This window comes from Orycteropus afer, unplaced genomic scaffold (assembly GCF_000298275.1).
Source record: "Orycteropus afer afer isolate SDZICR_OR568_19922 unplaced genomic scaffold, OryAfe1.0 scaffold00099, whole genome shotgun sequence".
Lineage (NCBI taxonomy): Eukaryota > Metazoa > Chordata > Mammalia > Tubulidentata > Orycteropodidae > Orycteropus > Orycteropus afer.
In genome coordinates, this window is record NW_006921686.1 from 6,612,804 (window position 1) to 6,629,009 (window position 16,206).

Genomic DNA, 16,206 nt, shown 5'->3' on the forward strand with positions numbered 1-16,206 from the left:
ATCATGTTTCAACACTGTATTACCTTCAATTTAGGAAAATCTCCTCCATGCCTGTAATTACATCTGTGCTTATTCATGACTCTATAATGGTGTCTTTTTTTGATATTTCCTTGTTCAGATTAACAAAATCTAGTTCAAGTTAAGGAGCTCTGGTAGCATAGTGGCTAAAGCACTTGACTGCTAACCAGAAGGCTGGCAGTTCAAATGCACTAGCCACTCCTCGGAAGGAAGGTTGGGCAATCTACTTCCGTAGTGATACTGCCTTGGCAACCCAAGGAGGAGTCGCTATGAGTCGGGTCTGACTCAATGGCACATAACAACAACAACAACAACAACATAACTTTATAATGGGGAACTTTAGCAGTCACCATCTTAAACAAGTGATCAAACTTAGCATCAGTGATAGAAACAATAGACTGTTTCTGATGTGTTGCAATATGAGTATACCTTACCACCTATGCAGTGTTCTGGCCAGAAATATTTAAACCTCTAGCTCTATCTTCATTTTATGGAAAATATGAAGAACAGAGGCACAAGTTTCACCAAGAGGAAAATGAACTTGGGATGTGTGGCATTCTGTACAACAGTCTTGAATTCTTCAAAAAGTCTTTTCAAGACTAAAATCTAGAGGCATGACAGCCAAATACAATGCATAAATGTAGAGAGGATGCTGGTTATAAAATAAAATCAGAATGATAAATCTTTGGGAGAACTGGGAAATAAGTGAATACAAAAGGATACTAAAGAATTACTGTGAATTTTCTTATGTGTAACCCTGGTATTTGAATTCTGAATGAGGCTGTTCTTATTCTTGAAATATACATTGCTGAAGTGTTCAGGGATAAAGTATCATGGTTTCTACATTGAAAGTCAAATGGTGCGTGAGTGTACATACACATATATACATTTACAGAAAAAGAAAATATGGCAAAATATTGACCATTAGTGAATATATGGGTGTTCATTATACTATTTAAATTTTTTCTGATTATCTGTCATTTTTCAAAATAAAATTTTAAAGCATTGCCTAATTCTTTTGTTCTCTTTTTATTTTTTAATTTATCTTGAAATGTGGGCAAGGAATTTTATTTATTGCCTGGCTACCTATTTGTTGGAATTTATTAAGAACAAATTATTTCACAACTCTCCCTGCTTTTTCAACAGGTATATTCCCCACATGTTAATGTTTACTAAACCCATTTCTTTCCAGCTGTAAGTTTTGATGAAGGTTTAGAGATTAGCTCTGAATGAAAATCCTTTCCAGTTCTGTATGTTTTGGTAGATGTTATCCAGAATTAACTATCTGAAATTCAAATGGCGAAGTGGTTAGCTTTTCTAAATTCATTATACCAAATGGGCCTTCCTTGCCCAAGAATTCACTAGTAGTAATACGAATGAGAATAATCAGGTAAATACTTAAATGAAGCATAGGTTACAAACCAGATACTCTTCCAATAATCTGACATGTTCTAAATCCACTTAATGTTTACAACAGCACAGTGGTTAAGAGCTTGGCTGCTACATGAAAAGACGGCAGTTCAACCCACCAGCCATGCCATGGGAGAAAGATTACAGCCTTGGAAAACTTGTGGGATCACTATGAGTCAGAATCCACTGGATGGAAACACATTTGGTGTTTTGATCTTATAGGGTCACTATGAGTCAGAATCGACTCAACACAGTGAGTTTTTACCATCATCATAAGCATATTGCTCAACATCCTACAGGTAGGATGTTGATGACAATAACTGGTTTGTGTCACAAATAAAGGTTTTCCTGTATTTGTTATATTAACAAGAGTTATTCTGTAGATGAATTTGCTGAACTTTAACAAACATTAAATAGTTTGGGAAGGTTTCTATGCATTCACTACTTGAAAATACCTGCCATCAATTCTCTTATGTTAATTTATGAGCATGAAGAAAGTGACTCCTGCATTCACTAATCTTCCTGTAGTACAGTCTGCTACTGGAATCAGCAAAGGCTTTCTTATACAAATTAAGAAATCATACTGTGATTTCTCTCAAGTTTTAAAAGTGTAAATGTTGTCTCTCAAATGATTTCTGATAAAGGACCAATTTGTTTTCAATTTCCAATCATTTATCAATCGATAGTTTTGTAAAATATTACAACTATGGTGTGGCAATATGAAACTGCTATAACAGTTTCCAAACATTTACTCCATTTCTGTATTTATCTCTTGATGGACAAGTAACATTTTGTGGACCGGCACCAGTCTACGGGCAATACTTGCAGTAGCAGTGATCTCAAAACTTTCCTACAATTCTAATTCAAAGAGTTTCTCATTAGGATGGATTCTCTGGTGTACTTTATGGTCTCTACCATGTGTACGGGCCTTTGCATTACAGTCACAGGATTTCACAGCAGTATGAATTCTCTGGTGTACAGCAAGGTCCCAGTCATGTCTAGGTCCTTCTCACACTCCTTACACTTAAAGTGTTTCTCACAAGTATGAATTCTCTTGTCTTGAACAAGCTTTGTGCCACAGATAAAGATTTCCCCATATTCTTTACATTTAAGAGCTTCACAATAGTATATACTGAAATTCATTAGGATCATACAGACGTCTAAAGGCCTTTTCATAGTCTCTGTATTCAAAAGGTTTCTCATTACTATAAAATTGGCTGACATCAGGTAAGTTGTCCATAATCAGTGAAGGCTTTTGACCATTCTTTACATTAATAAGGCTTCTCAAGAGTAAGATTTCTTCTCATTTTAAGTTGTCCATACACAAAAAAAGTTACTTCACATCTCTTAAATTCCTAAAGTTTCACCAGTATGAATTTTCTCATTTGAGTAAGCTGTCCATATAAAGCCCTCCCCACATTCCTTGTATCCAAAGGGTTTATCACTACTATGAATTCTCTCATGTTGAGCAAGGCTTGTACCACGAATATACGTCTTTCCACATTCCTTACACTGATAAGGTTTCTCACCAGTATGAAATCTCTGATGAATACTGAGTTGATAGCCACTACTAAAGGCCTTCCCACATTCTTTACACTCATAAGGTTTCTCACCAGTATGGACTCTCTCGTGTTTAACAAGGCCACAGCGCCAAGTGAAGGCCTTCCCACATTCCTTACATTTAAAAGGTTTCTCACCAGTATGGATTTTCTGATGCTGAGTAAGGTGATAGCCACGACTAAAGGCCTTCCCACATTCTTTACATTGATAGGGTTTCTCGCCAGTATGGATTCTCTCGTGTTGAACAAGGCTGGAGCCACAATTGAAGGCCTTTCCACATTCCTTACATTCATAGGGTTTCTCACCAGTATGAAATATCTGATGTCGAGTGAGTTGGTACCCACTACAAAAGGCCTTCCCACACTTTTTACATTCATAGGATTTCTCACCAGCATGGATTCTCTCATGTTTAACAAGGCTTGAGCCCCAACTGAAGGCCTTCCCACATTCCTTACATTCAAAAGGTTTCTCACCAGTATGAATTTTCTGATGTTGAGTAAGGTAATAACCACGACTAAAGGCCTTCCCACATTCTTTACACTGATAGGGTTTCTCGCCAGTATGGATTCTCTCGTGTTGAACAAGGCTTGAGCCACAGTTAAAGGCCTTCCCACATTCCTTACATTCATAGGGTTTCTCAACAGTATGAAATATCTGATGTCGAGTGAGCTGATAGCCCCAGCAAAAAGCCTTTCCACATATTTTACATTCGTAAGGTTTCTCACCAGTATGAATCTTACGATGCTGAGTAAGTTGATAGCCGCGACTGAAGGCCTTCCCACATTCTTTACATTCATAAGGTTTCTCACCAGTATGAATTATCTCATGTTTAACAAGACTTGAACCCCAAAAAAAGGCCTTCCCACATTTCTTACATTCATAAGATTTCACACCAATATGAATCTTCTGATGTTGAGTAAGTTGATAGCCCCGGCTAAAGGCTTTCCCACATTCTTTACACTGGTAGGGTTTCTCACCAGTATGAAGTCTCTCATGTTTAACAAGGCTTGATCCCCAACTAAAGGTCTTCCCACATTCCTTACATCCATAGGGTTTCTCACCAGTATGCAATCTCTGATGCACAGTAAGCCGATAGGCACTAAAAAAGGCCTTCCCACATTCTTTACAGTCAAAGTGTTTTTCAGGAGAATGAGTTCTCTCATGCTGAACAAGTTTTGAGCCATGACTGAAGACCTTCCCACACTCCTTACATACACAGGGTTTCTCTCCGTGATGGATTCTCTGGTATGGAGTAAGAGAGCTACTTTTTCTGTAAGCAAGCGTGTTTTCATAGCTGATTATCATTTGACTGAAATATCCCTGTTGATGTCCCTGTAGTTCCTCAAATTGGCTTTTGCACTTACAGTCATTTCTGAGAATGGATGCCTCAAGGCCAATGGTTTGACTTTTTTCCTTTATCTCCCACTGGGAAAAATTTATTTCAAAAATATTCTTCTCTGAAAATATATTTTTGGTCGCATATGTTGACTCCAAATCTGAAAAAAAAAAAAAAAAAAAAAAACAACCACACATTTTATTTCCTTTGTAATAAAAAAATCTCAATAGTAGAAACAAAAGACAAATTAAAGATAACACCCATTAGAAGTGAATTAGATTAAGAGATTTACTGACCCAACTCTCAAGCATCCACTGTTTCCTGTCAAATAAACTCAGCTTTTTCAGCTTTTGTGATCTTAATGTCCTGATTTGAGAGTTTTCTAGAGGATTCCACTGAGATCACCTTAACAAGCCCCTCTCCTTCTAGTGTGGATGGTCTCTCAGACCAAAATGTGAGCATTCATCAATCATGCCCTTAAGTGTAGTCACCCACCTTCTAGGTGTGCTGCTTAATCAAATTTACTTGCTATGAAGAGCTTTTCAAGGTTTTATTTTGTAACCGAGTTTTTCTAAGTTTTCTGCAACATGTGGCTTGTTTTCTTGGCCACACATCCCTCTAAGACTTTATTTAACTCCAGTTTGTTGTATGAACTTCCCACCTTGATATATTATCTGGTTATTTATATGTGATTTGTTGGGAGAAAAAGGAATGAGCTCTACCTTCTCCATGCACACAAGGTCAAAGACCAACATTGCTGACTTCATCAGGAAATCACTGTATGTTACTCTCTACAGCTCACACTTGTCATAAGTCACTGTCTATGGGTCTGTGTGTCTATTTTGGTATTGGATTCTACAGCTAACTCATGGGCTGAGCCATGCTCCACTCCACAGCAAGACCACAAACCAGTCATTTCTAGTGTTAGCCTGGTCCTAATGGCATAGTTGCCAAAGTGTTCTTCAGCACAGTGTACATCACTATTAAGTATAACTTCTTGATACATAAATAATCCCTTCTGTATATGCTTTAAGCAGTTCTGGTAGCACTGTGCCTAAGGCATGTGACTGCTGACCGGAAGGTTGGCGGTTCAAACCCACCAGCCACTCCACAGAAACAAGACTGGGCAATCTACTTCCATAAAGATTTACCCCCTCAGAAACCCAGTGGAGGTCGCTATGAGTCATAATCAACTCAATGGCAATGAGTTTGGTTTTCTGGTATATGCTTTAAGGAGCTCTGGTGGTGTAGTGGTTAAGGCATTTGGCTGCTAACCAGAAGGTCCATGGTTCAAACCCACCAGCCACTCTGAGGAAGGAAGATTGGATAGTCTGCTTCCATAAAGATTTACAACCTTGGAAACCCAATGGGGGTCGCTAAGTTGGAATCGACTTGATGGCAGTGTTTGTTTTTTTAGTAGATAATTTACTTTAAAAGAAGGGTCTGCAAGCATGAAACAGTTAACAACTTACTCTTTAAGGAATCTAGCCTCTTACACATATACTCATTATTACCTTAATTTCTGGTAAAATTAGGTTTTAATGGTAAAGTGTCTGCCTTTCATTAAGAATAATTTAGATTTACAGTTGCTACTTTGGCAGACTTTTAACAAGTTTTTTTTCACAACCCCACAGAGTTCTAAAACAAAGAAAATTAGTAAATGAGATAAAAAAAATCTAAGGGGGTGCCTGTGCTGACAGGTTTGTAGACACTAAGTCTTAAAGTTTAAAAAAACAGAATTCAACAACTTTCAAGAGGTAAGGAAAATTATGTTCCTAATGCGTTAAATGTTGTGGCTCTTTAATAAAATCATCAAATGCTTGCTAAAGCTATAGCTTTGAAGGAAAAAATTTAACTCCTAGCTAACTTAATGGCCTTGTTTACTGCAAGATAAAGAAGCTAAAGATTGCTATTAGATTATCAGTGGCTTTTTATACAACTTCAGGAGTTTATGTGATATATAAAGAGAATTCTGTTATAGTTCCTTTTTGGAGATACACCCTAGGCATGTATCTGGACCGTGTAATGACTGTACTGTCTCTGGGTGGTACAAGTGGTTAAGTGTTCAACTGCTAGCCAAAAAGCTGGCAGTTCAAACCCATCCAGAGGCACCTATGAAGACAGGCCTGATGACTGATCTGCTTCCAAAAGGTCATAGCTTTGAACACTCCAGAGAGCAGTTCTATTCTGCACACATACGGGTGCCATGAGTCAGAGTCAACTTTTTTTTTTTATTATAAGCTCAAAACATTTTGATTCAAACCTTTTGATTCAGCCTTTGGAGTCCCTGAGTGGCGTAAACAGTTAATGGGCTTGGCTGCTAACTGAAAGGTTGGACATTCAAGTCCACCCAGAAGTATCTTGGAAGAAAGGCACTGATGATCTAACTCTGAAAACCTGGCCACTGAAAACCCTGTGGAGCATAGTTCTCCTCTGACACACATGTGGTAGCCATGACTCAGAGGCAACTCGATAGCAGTTGGTGGTGGATGGTGAAATTTACAGCCACTCCTTGGAAGGAACACTAGGCAATCTACTTCCATATAGATACCGCCTAAGAAACCCAAGGAGGGGTGGCCATGAGTCAGAAAAGGACTTGACAGCAGTGAGTTTGGTTTGGTCTTTGGTTCAAAGGTAAAAAAAATCACATTGGTCAAGATTCAGAAGATTAGGATGATGGGAATGAAGAACATGAGATCACAGACGCAGGAAAATGATCTTGTTTCAAGCACACTCAGGCTCCATCTCTTGAGAGTAAATAAACACAGAGCAAATTGAAATTCAGCTGGTTGAGAACAGACCCTAGAGCCAGACTTCCTAGGTTCAATCCCTGCCACTCCCTCCTACCAGTTATATGATGTAGGACAGTTACTTAAACTGTAGGTGCCTTAACTTTCTCATCTATAAAAAGGGAATGAAAATAGTACCTACCTAATGGGGATGTTGTGAAGGAAAAATAAATTAATGTATTTGTAATGCCTAAAATAGAGCCTAGTAAAGTGTCAAAGAAAAAAATTAACAGACATCTTACTTGATTTTAAGGTTTTTCTTACCCACAAAACCAAATATTCACTATAAAGAAATTCCTGACCTAAATTAATGCTTCCAACACTTTTCTTTCACCCAAAGTTGCTAATCTTTTCTTTGGGTTTGAAGCTTAGCTTACTAAATTTGAATTTCAAAAGATGAGTTGTTGTTGTTGTTATGTGCCCTAGAGTCAACCCCTCCTTGGATTTCTGAGGCAGTATCTCTACAGAAGTAGAATGCCCAACTTTCCTTGGAGGAGTGGCTGGTGGGCTTGAACCGCCAGCCTTCTGGTTAGCAGTCAAGTGCCTTAGGCACTAAGGTGAGTGGAGGGCCAGAAACCACCTGCTGACCTGGTATCAGTTGATCTAGGTAAAGTGGGGTGGGCAAGGTTCAATGAATCATGTAAGATTAGCCAATGGCTCAAGATTAGCCAAGGACTTACGATCTATTCTTCTCTCCCTTCTCTTGATAAGTTTCATTGTAACTAGCAAACTTCAAGCCATTTCCTTTTATCTGGAATCAGAAAGGTCTTCCTCTATGTATACAGAATAACTGCTCAGAATAAACCTTATATTTCAATTTATTAGAATTTTGATTATTTTTAACAATATAACTAGTACTATCATTACTGTTGTTATTTTGCTAAGAGGAAAACAAATTCCATGAGACATTTTTAGGATGTTCACACAACGTTAAATGCAAAGTTCACATATTATAACACTGAATTTCAAATTTGTTATAACTAACGAAATGTGGGAATTTAAATTTCATGTGGGTATTAAATAAATTCTGCTCATTCAATCCAGACTCCTGGAAAGGTAGAGGCTATTAGGACCCTGTTTCTAGCTGTGCCCCCTGCACGTGGATCACAACATAACCAAGAACCAGGCTTCTCACTTTCCGTCCATCCGAATCTCCTGGGGACCTTTTATAAATGCAGAGTCTGTTCCATTGGAGTGGGGTGGGACCCGAGACTGTGCATTCCTAACAAATCCCAGAAGAGGTTGATATTAGGTATTTACGCAATACTTAACAATAAAAAAGTTTAAAACGTAAAAAAAGAAAAACAGTTAAGCCCGATTGTGGTTACTAATCACTTGAGAAAACAACCCGTGGATCTCCGAAAAACCAACAAATTGCCTGTTCTGTGGCTCCTGCTTATCTCCCTGACTAAGGAGCTCTGGTGGTGCTGTGGTTAAGGCACTGCGCGGGTAACCAAAAGGCTGGCAGTTCAAACCACTAGCCACTCCATGGAAGAAAGATGGGGCAGTCTGCTTCCATAAAGATCTACAGCCCTGGAAACCCTATGGGGGTCACTATGAGTCAGAATTGACTCGATGGCAGTGGGTTTGGGTTTTTTGGGGGTTAGCTCCCTGACTAGTTTCTTAGCACTCTCTCCTTCACCCCCTCTGCCTTGGCCTTCTTACAGTTCTTCAAACCAAACAGCCACGCTTTGAGTTGCAGGACATACAGCATCTACAGAAACCCAGCCCCTTTGGTCTTTAAAGAAAAGAGCCACTTTCAGGAAAGGCCAGAGAAGGGTGTGAAAGTCACTGAGGGATAGGGAAGATCCCTCACATCTAACTCAACAAGTACCGAAGCATTCCTTTGGGAATATAGCAAATTCAGCTAGTTCCTTCCAAGACAGCCCTGAAATTCCCCATGAAGAATTGAGGGACTTGAGTGTTTCAGGGAGCAGATGTGACATCATTTCAGGGAAATGCCCTTACCCAGGGAGACCAAGTTACTGTAGTTCTCCAGCATCACATCCACATACAGGTCCCTCTGAGCAGGGTCCAGGCATTCCCACTCCTCCTGAGAGAAAGCAATGGCCACATCCCTGAACGTCACCAATCCCTGAAACCAAAAACCCACGTATTACTCGTAAAATTCAAGAAAATATTTCCAAGAGGACAGGAAGGTAGGAAGGACAACAGTACAAGAAGGGGGAATTATAACAATGAGGTAGGGTGAAAGCCTGTGGTACTAGGGAAGAGGGAGGAAATTGATGTGACTAAAGCAGAGGGTCTACTTATTCTACAAGAATTCTGTTACAGTAGGGAAATTTCCTGGATAAGATATCCCAACCTATATCCCAACCTGTCTGGTAAATATATCAAATAATCGTAGTTTCTCTAGTAAAGAAAATAATGTGTGTGCATGTGCATACATATGAAAGTTTCCATGTTTTCCTTCCTTACAGGGAAAAGATTATACATACACACACACACACACAGAATAGAAGCGAGGATGGTCCAACTTGGTGTCACATACTTTGGTCATGTTACCAGTAGTCAACAGTCCCTGAAGGACACCATGCTTGGTAAAGCAAAGGGTCAGCCAAAAAGAGACCCAGAAAAAGAAGGATTGATACAATGGCTACAATGGGCTCACACATAGCAACGATTCTGAGGATAGCACAGGACCGGGCGGTGCTTTCTGTTGAGCAGAGGGTCACTAAGAGTCAGAACTGACTCAGTGGCCCCTAACAACAACATACATATGTGCGTATGTATCCTCTTTTCCCTTTAAGGAAACAAAATGAATACATTTTTTCAAATGCACTTATAAAGTTTCTATCACAGAAAAATGATTTCCATTAAATAAAGGAACATCTTCAAGCCTCAAGTTCTTCATTCTGTTAGATTACTTCATAAGCATCTTTTTTATGACGTTGAGTAAATCAATTGCTTTTATTACGGATATACTGATTTGCATACTTAGGTAGGATAAAAACTTCTAAAGACTTTCTAGGACCTGGGAATCTAACATCATCTAATGCTTATGCATCTGGATCACTTCTTACTTGTTAGCACTGACTTCTCCTCACTTAACATCTTCCTTGTCCCTGAGTGGTGTGGTGGTTAAAGCACTCAGCTTCTAATCAGAAGGTGGGTAATTTGAACCCACCAGGCGTCCTGCACGAGAAAGATGAGGCAGTGTGCTTCCATAAAGATTTATAGTCTTAGAAACTCTACGGAGCAGTTCTGTTGTTGTTGTTGTTGTTATATGCCATCAAGTCAGGCCCGACTCGTAGTGACCCCTCCTTGAGTCTCCAAGGCATTATCACTACGAAAGTAGATTGCCCAACCTTCCTTCCGAGGAGTGGCTGGTGGGTTTGAACCGCCAGCCTTTAGTCAAGTGCCTGAGGCACACTATGCTACCAGAGCCCCTTGGAGCAGTTCTACTCTGTCCGAAAAAGGGCTGCTATGAGTTGGAATCAACTCAATGGCAGTAGATTTGGTTTGGTTTTTGTCCCCAAGTTACAGGATAACGATACAGGATACCGCAAATAATACAGATGTCATCCAAGATGGTGTCAATGATAAATTGGACTTTGATACTAGTGTTCGTCAATTAGGGAATCCCTAAAGACCATTCACTCTCCTCTCTGATCCTAAAAACTCACAAGCATAAGATCTCACATAACCTGAGGCTGGGACTAAGCAATTTCAAACTCCATCTTCTCTCTCTGGAAAATTCAGGGCTGTGGAGCAGTTCCAAATTTTCTTGTGTAGCCTAACGGGACCATCCTCACTAACTCATCACATCACAGAGTTGATGTGGGAATGAGAAATTCTTGAAGAGGGAAATGGTACAGACCTGGACAAACCAAAACAGAAGTGACAACAAATGGTAGTACTATACACGGCCTACCACGGACACATCACAGTTAGACGCTCAAGGTCTTCCACAGAATCCATAAACAACTGATGCTGCTTCCTTAGGTGACTATCAGCATTCTAAGGGCAGAGGACCCTGACCAACTGGCCTATTTGCTAAAAAATGTAATATAATAAAAACCAGTTGCTGGGCCATTGATTCTGACTCATGGCAAAGCCATGTGTGTCACAGCAGAACTGTGTTCCATAGGGTTCCAATGGCTGATTTTTGTGATGTAGATCACCAGGACTTTCTTCTGAGGCACCTCTGGCTACACCTGACTCTCCAACTTTCAGTTAGCAGCTGAATGCATTAAGCGTTTTTACCACCCAGGGACTGGCCTGTTTGCTAGCTGCCTGCTAATCACCATCTTACCTTGAAAAAGGGAAAGGTTTGTTGCTGATAAAATGTCTGCAGTCTTCCACTGTCTTTCCTTTCTCTTATATGAATCCTGTTTGTTCTCTGACAGGTGAAACAATATACTACAGTCACTCTTCCTTATTTGCAGATTCCGTATTCCCAAATTTGCCTACTCACTAAAAGTACTCATGGGAGTGCATGGCACAGGCATGCATACAGTGGCAAAAAAATTCCTAGCTGGTTCAGTACTAGCTAATGTATGAGAATTAGTGTTCATTAGACTTCATAGAACATAACTACTTGAATAATGAGAATCGACTGCATTGGTTTTCTCTGTATAGAAGTAAAAGTGGGTTAATCATTAACTGTATTCATTGAGTTATTCTTTGACAGGAGCTCAAGTATTTCCCAGAGGGGACTACTTTCCTTCACTGCTCTGTCACTACTCTTGATAGAAGACGGAACATACAGAAGATGCTGAAAAACTTGTTGATGGATATGATGACGTTGTTGTTGTCGTTATGTGCCGTCGAGTCGGACCTGACCCATAGCGACCCCTCCTTGGGTTTCCGAGGCAGTATCACTACAGAAGTAGATTGCCCCATCTTCCTTCCGAGGAGTGGCTGGTGGGTTTGAACCGCTAACCTTCTGGTTCGCAGTCAAGTGCCTTCAGCACTGTGCTACCAGAGCTCCTGTTGTTGTTCTTAGGTGCTGTAAAGTCAATTGCGACTCATGGTGGCCCGATATACAACAGAATGAGACACTGCCTGGTCCTGCACCATCCTCACAATCCTTGCTATGCTTGAGCCCAACGTTGCAGCCACTGTGTAAATCCATCTTGTTGAAGGTATTCACCTTTTCTCTGACTCTCCACTTTATCAAGCATGATACCCTTTTCCACGGACGACGACAGTGGTTGGAAAGAGAGGGGCCCACGGAGACAACGCTGGGATACTTGGTGCCTCCTTCACTAGAACGGGGGAACCGAGGAGCAGCTTCAGTGGTGGGATTCTCTTAGGTAGAAAGCTTCAAGATTACCAACAGAAACAGCCACATGACTTAAATATCACACTATCTCAAGAAGGAGAGAGAAATACCAACTTACATCAGTCATGGTCCTAGAATGGCAAGAACAAGTTAGTCCTCCATGGGGTTCCTCTACTGATGAAGCAGGGTCCAGAGAAGCCAGAGCTGGGGAGGAATGAGAAGTTTAGCCCAGGTGTGCTGATGTCTCCCATCCTGACTTAAGCTCATGCATGTTCCTGTTTCTGGCCCCTTAACTCTACCTGCCATTTATGGAATCTAAACTCTCTCCCAAAGCCCCAAGCTACTTGAGCAGGAAGGTTTCTGGCCAGTGCCTAATTCTGGGGATGCTGATCTGGATCTTAGATTGGGCTGTTCAATCCTGCCTGAATCAGCTCCTCCTCCCTCAAGTCCCACTTCTCAGGGCCAAGAAGGGGCCACGTACATCCTCACGATTGAATAAAACTGGTTAAGACACGGGAGCTGGACAGGGTATATGAGGAATGACTCAGGCAACTGCCTGACTCCAAAAAGCTGACTGCTTCAATTCATCTTAGAACATCCATAGAATGGAACACCATGCAGTTGGCAAATGCTAAGTTGGGAAAAATAAGATATACTGTCAATAGAAAAAATAGATTCCAGGGCATATAGTATGATTACATTTATAAAACCTATGTGTAGATCAACACAGAGAGACTGATAATCAGACATTAATATATTAAGAATGTGTTTGGAAAGTACAGGCATATTAGTAAGATTTTTTTTTTTAATTGTGATCCTAATGTTCTTTTGTTTAGGAATCCTGCATAATTTTGTAACCACAACCGTGCCAACTCTATGATTTCTATGTATGTCTATGTTCTGCCTAAAAATGCTCTGGTGGTGCAGTGCCTAAGGCATTTGACTGCTAACCAGAAGGCTGGTGGTTCGATCCCACTGGGCAATCTACTTCTGTAAAGATTTACTGTTTCAGAAACCCAATGTGGGTCACTATGAGTCAGATTCAACTTGATGGTGGTAGGTTTGCTTTGGTTTTGGTCCTGCCTAGAAAAATAATGGCAAAACTTCTCCAAGCAATGTCACAGTAAAATAGATGAAGTCTTGATCCTGCTTCTTTCTTTCATGTCTGCTGGACAGATGGGCTCATTTTGCATTTCAACCTCTTTTTAGACAAGATACCCTCCAGATAACTTCTCAACCAGTTGATCCCATTAGTCTCACTTTGTAACATTAGAATAAAAACTGTAAGGTACAGTTTACAGAATAAATTTCACCTGACCCTAGGAAGGGAGATAAGGAGTTCTGGTGGTACACTGGCTAAACCTTTCAGCTGCTAACCAAACGATGGTGGTTTGAAACCTACCAGCTGCTCTGTAGGAAAAAGATGAGGCAGCCTGCTTTGGTGAAGATTTACAGCCTTGAAAACTCCATGGGGCAGTTCTACTCTGTCCTGAAAAAAATGTTGCTGTCTTGGTTCTCTAGCGCTGCTGGAACAGACATACCACAAGTGGATGGGTTTAACAAGCAGGGGCTTATTCTTTTCTGGATTAGGAGGCTAGAAGTCTGAGTTCAAAGTGCTAGCTCTAGGGGCTGGGTGAAGGCCCCCTGACCTTGGGCATCAGCTCTGCCTAATGAACCCAAATCAACAAGTAAAATGGCACAGTCCCAAGATTAGTAGACAACATGACAGGCCACTAGCTCAAGTCCAGGAACAATCAATCCCAAGACTGGCAGGCAACTCAGCCAAATGCAGGATCCAGACGTGCCAAAAAGGTAAGAGACCTTTCCCAAAGCTTGTCCTTACATAGTGGAATCAGGCCACACCCCTAAAGGCAGTTCCCTAGCTACTAACAGCAGATTCCACCATGAAAGTGATTACAATCTCATCACGGTGAATAACTACATCCAGCTGCCCAGCCACTCGAAACCACGGGACAGCCAAATTGACACACAACTTTAACTACCATAGTTGCAATGAGTTGAAATCAATTCTATAGCAGTGGGTTTAGGAAAGGGGGATATGATGCCCACATGGTGCCATGGTCAAGTGCTTGCCTGCTAACCAAAAGGGTTGGTAGTTCAAAATCACCAGCTGCTCTGTGAGCGAAAGATGTTACATTCTGCTTCCACAGCTTGGAAACCTTGTGGGGGAAGTTCTACTCTGTCCTGTAGGCTCACTATGAGTGGGAATCTACTCCACAGCAACAGGTTGAAGGGAAGATTATTCACCAAGATGAAAGGTCCAGGATGGGCACCACAAATATGGCTGAGGAAAGCAAACGTGCTCAAGACCTAAAAGCAAAAGTAATTGTACGAATAAAAAAACAAAACACACTTACCAGAAGTTTGATTTCTAAATATGCAACAATTCTTTCCCCTGACTTCTTACAAAACCTGGGGAGGAAAGGAATTGAGATGCCAACATATCTCGGTGCACAGACTGAAAGAAAACAAAAAGAGAGAAAAAAAGGAAATAAAACAAATACCACACATAACTAAAAGTAATTAAAAGGGAGGCGGGCCTCCGAGTTGACAGGAATTCTTAGGGACAGAGCGCTGGATGCAGCGGTTCTGAAACACGTAGTGACCCCCCCACCCCCAGGGACTCCCATGGGCTCCCCTCCTAGGACTCTTACCCCGGGAACCGCCCCATCACGTCTTTCCAGAAGCCTGTCCCGAGTCCACTTTCAGATCTAAAAGCTTCATCCCATGACAAGACCTGTGCCTTCTTGCTTGAAGCTGTCATTCTAGAGCTCATTACAGGGCTGCTTCTTTCTGGTAATCATTTAACTATGACAAGACCAAAGAGAACCCAGAGGGAACCGAGAACGACGCGCACAGTCAAAGCAAAGCAAGTGACAAGTAGGGCCACGCACGCCATGACCCTGTCAAATCTTCCCAAGCGCGCCCACCGTCAGGGAAGCACACCCAGCCCAGCCTAACAGTAGGTCACACACCATCCTCCTCAGCTGCTTGAGCTCGCACCGGCTTCGGACTCTGGACATGACACTTCCTGTCCGCGACACGAGGCTTCCTCACTCAAGGGCCGCCCTCACCCCCATCTCTACTACTTTTTCTTATCCGAGACCAGTAAAGTCCCCTGAGCCCGCCCAGGCCCGCCCAGCGCTGATACCTGACTGAGTCGAGACCAACTCACCGCACAGAGCCTGAGAACCTTGGGCACACCGGAAATAGACGCCAAGACACAGGTTAGTTCAGGCCCAGAGATTCATGGGAAATGTAGTCCAGAGCTTGGCAAAGCTGAGAAATCAAACCCAACCCACTGGGGTCAAGTTGATTCCAATTCAAAGCCATCCTGTAGGACAGGGTAGAACTGCCCCTATACGGTTTCCAAAGCTGTAAATCTTTATGGAAGCAGACCGCCCCACATCTTTTTTCTCTGCAGAGCAGCTGGTGGGTTCCCACCGCCAAACTTTTGGTTAGCAGCAAAGCGCTTAGCCACTGCACCACCAGCATTCTTCTAAAGTAGAAGATGAGCGATTTAGAGCAAGACACTAAACGTGATGGATTGACGCAAGTGGCTGCAAAGTGGGCTCAAACCTAGCAGTGATTGTAAGGATGACGCAGGACTGGGCAGTGTTGAGTTGTACACAGGGTCGCTATGAGTCCGAACCCACTCTTCTGCATCTAACAACAACAACCACAACGTCCAAAGCCGGAAAATCCAGAGGCTGGAGACCCCTCCATTCCTATCCTGCAACCCAAAAACAAACTCACCCTACCCCTTAAAATTCCGCTTGTGCCCTCGGAGACTTCTGGGAAATGTAGTCCACAGCAGGTGACTA

At 41.6% G+C, this 16,206-nt stretch overlaps 1 protein-coding gene across 1 annotated transcript; it reads right to left on the reverse strand.

Annotated features, from left to right (window-relative positions):
• Positions 1-2,775: 2,775 nt before the first annotated feature.
• LOC103198905 (zinc finger protein 283-like) lies at positions 2,776-15,405 on the reverse strand. Its single transcript, XM_042781256.1, has 6 exons — positions 15,358-15,405; positions 14,790-14,840; positions 14,596-14,692; positions 12,480-12,565; positions 9,082-9,208; positions 2,776-4,484 (listed from the first exon to the last, which is right to left on the reverse strand). Exons 1-6 carry the CDS (start codon positions 15,403-15,405, stop codon positions 2,776-2,778), a joined length of 2,118 nt encoding a protein of 705 aa, XP_042637190.1.
• Between the last annotated feature and the right edge of the window lie 801 nt (positions 15,406-16,206).